The sequence below is a fragment of the Brassica oleracea genome, unplaced genomic scaffold (assembly GCF_000695525.1).
Source record: "Brassica oleracea var. oleracea cultivar TO1000 unplaced genomic scaffold, BOL UnpScaffold06378, whole genome shotgun sequence".
Lineage (NCBI taxonomy): Eukaryota > Viridiplantae > Streptophyta > Magnoliopsida > Brassicales > Brassicaceae > Brassica > Brassica oleracea.
Window position 1 is genome coordinate 1 of NW_013622900.1, and position 766 is coordinate 766.

Consider the following 766-nt stretch of genomic DNA (forward strand, 5'->3'; position numbering starts at 1 on the left):
GGACCTAACACTTTTGTTGCAGTCCAAAACATCATTGATGCAGTTGAAGACAAGTACCGCAAGGAAACCGGACAAAACCCGGCCGAGAACATCGAGTTCCAAGTCCTCTTCAACGACTTTACCACTAACGATTTCAACACTCTCTTCCAGTCACTTCCTGCGGGCAGAAGATACTATAGTGCTGGTGTTCCTGGTTCCTTCTTCGAACGTGTTCTTCCTAAAGAGAGTTTCCACATAGGAGTTATCAATTACGCATTCCATTTCACCTCCAAAATCCCCAAAGGGATCACGGACCGCGACTCTCCATCCTGGAACAGAGACATGCATTGCACTGGGTTCAACAAAGCGGTCAAGAAAGCATATCTTGATCAGTACTCAGCCGACGCCAAGATTCTATTAGATGCTAGAGCCGACGAGCTCGTCCCCGGGGGATTGATGTTGCTTTTTGGATCGTGTCTGAGAGACGGAGTTAAGATGTCCGAGACCTCCAAAGGAATAGTGTTGGATGCTGTCGGAGCTTCTCTTAACGACCTTGCTCAACAGGTACATATTCAGTTTTCTTTTTTTTGTAACATGGCTTGCATATTCAGATTACCTAATTAAAACCAAAAACGTACTACTAAACATCTAACACTAGCTTCTGCTTCTAATTAAAAGGGTGTTATCGAACAAGACAAGGTGGACTCTTTTAGCACGCCACTCTACTTTGCAGAAGAAAGTGAGTTGAAGCAAATCATAGAGGAAAACGGGAGATTCACAATAGAGG

At 44.4% G+C, this 766-nt stretch overlaps 1 protein-coding gene across 1 annotated transcript; it reads left to right on the forward strand.

Annotated features, from left to right (window-relative positions):
* Positions 1–3: 3 nt before the first annotated feature.
* LOC106322093 (probable S-adenosylmethionine-dependent methyltransferase At5g38100) lies at positions 4–762 on the forward strand (the record flags this gene model as incomplete). The annotated part of the gene is made up of 2 exons (XM_013760267.1): positions 4–543; positions 658–762. Coding segments are annotated over 2 exons (645 nt in total), but the record flags the coding sequence as incomplete, so codon positions are not given.
* Between the last annotated feature and the right edge of the window lie 4 nt (positions 763–766).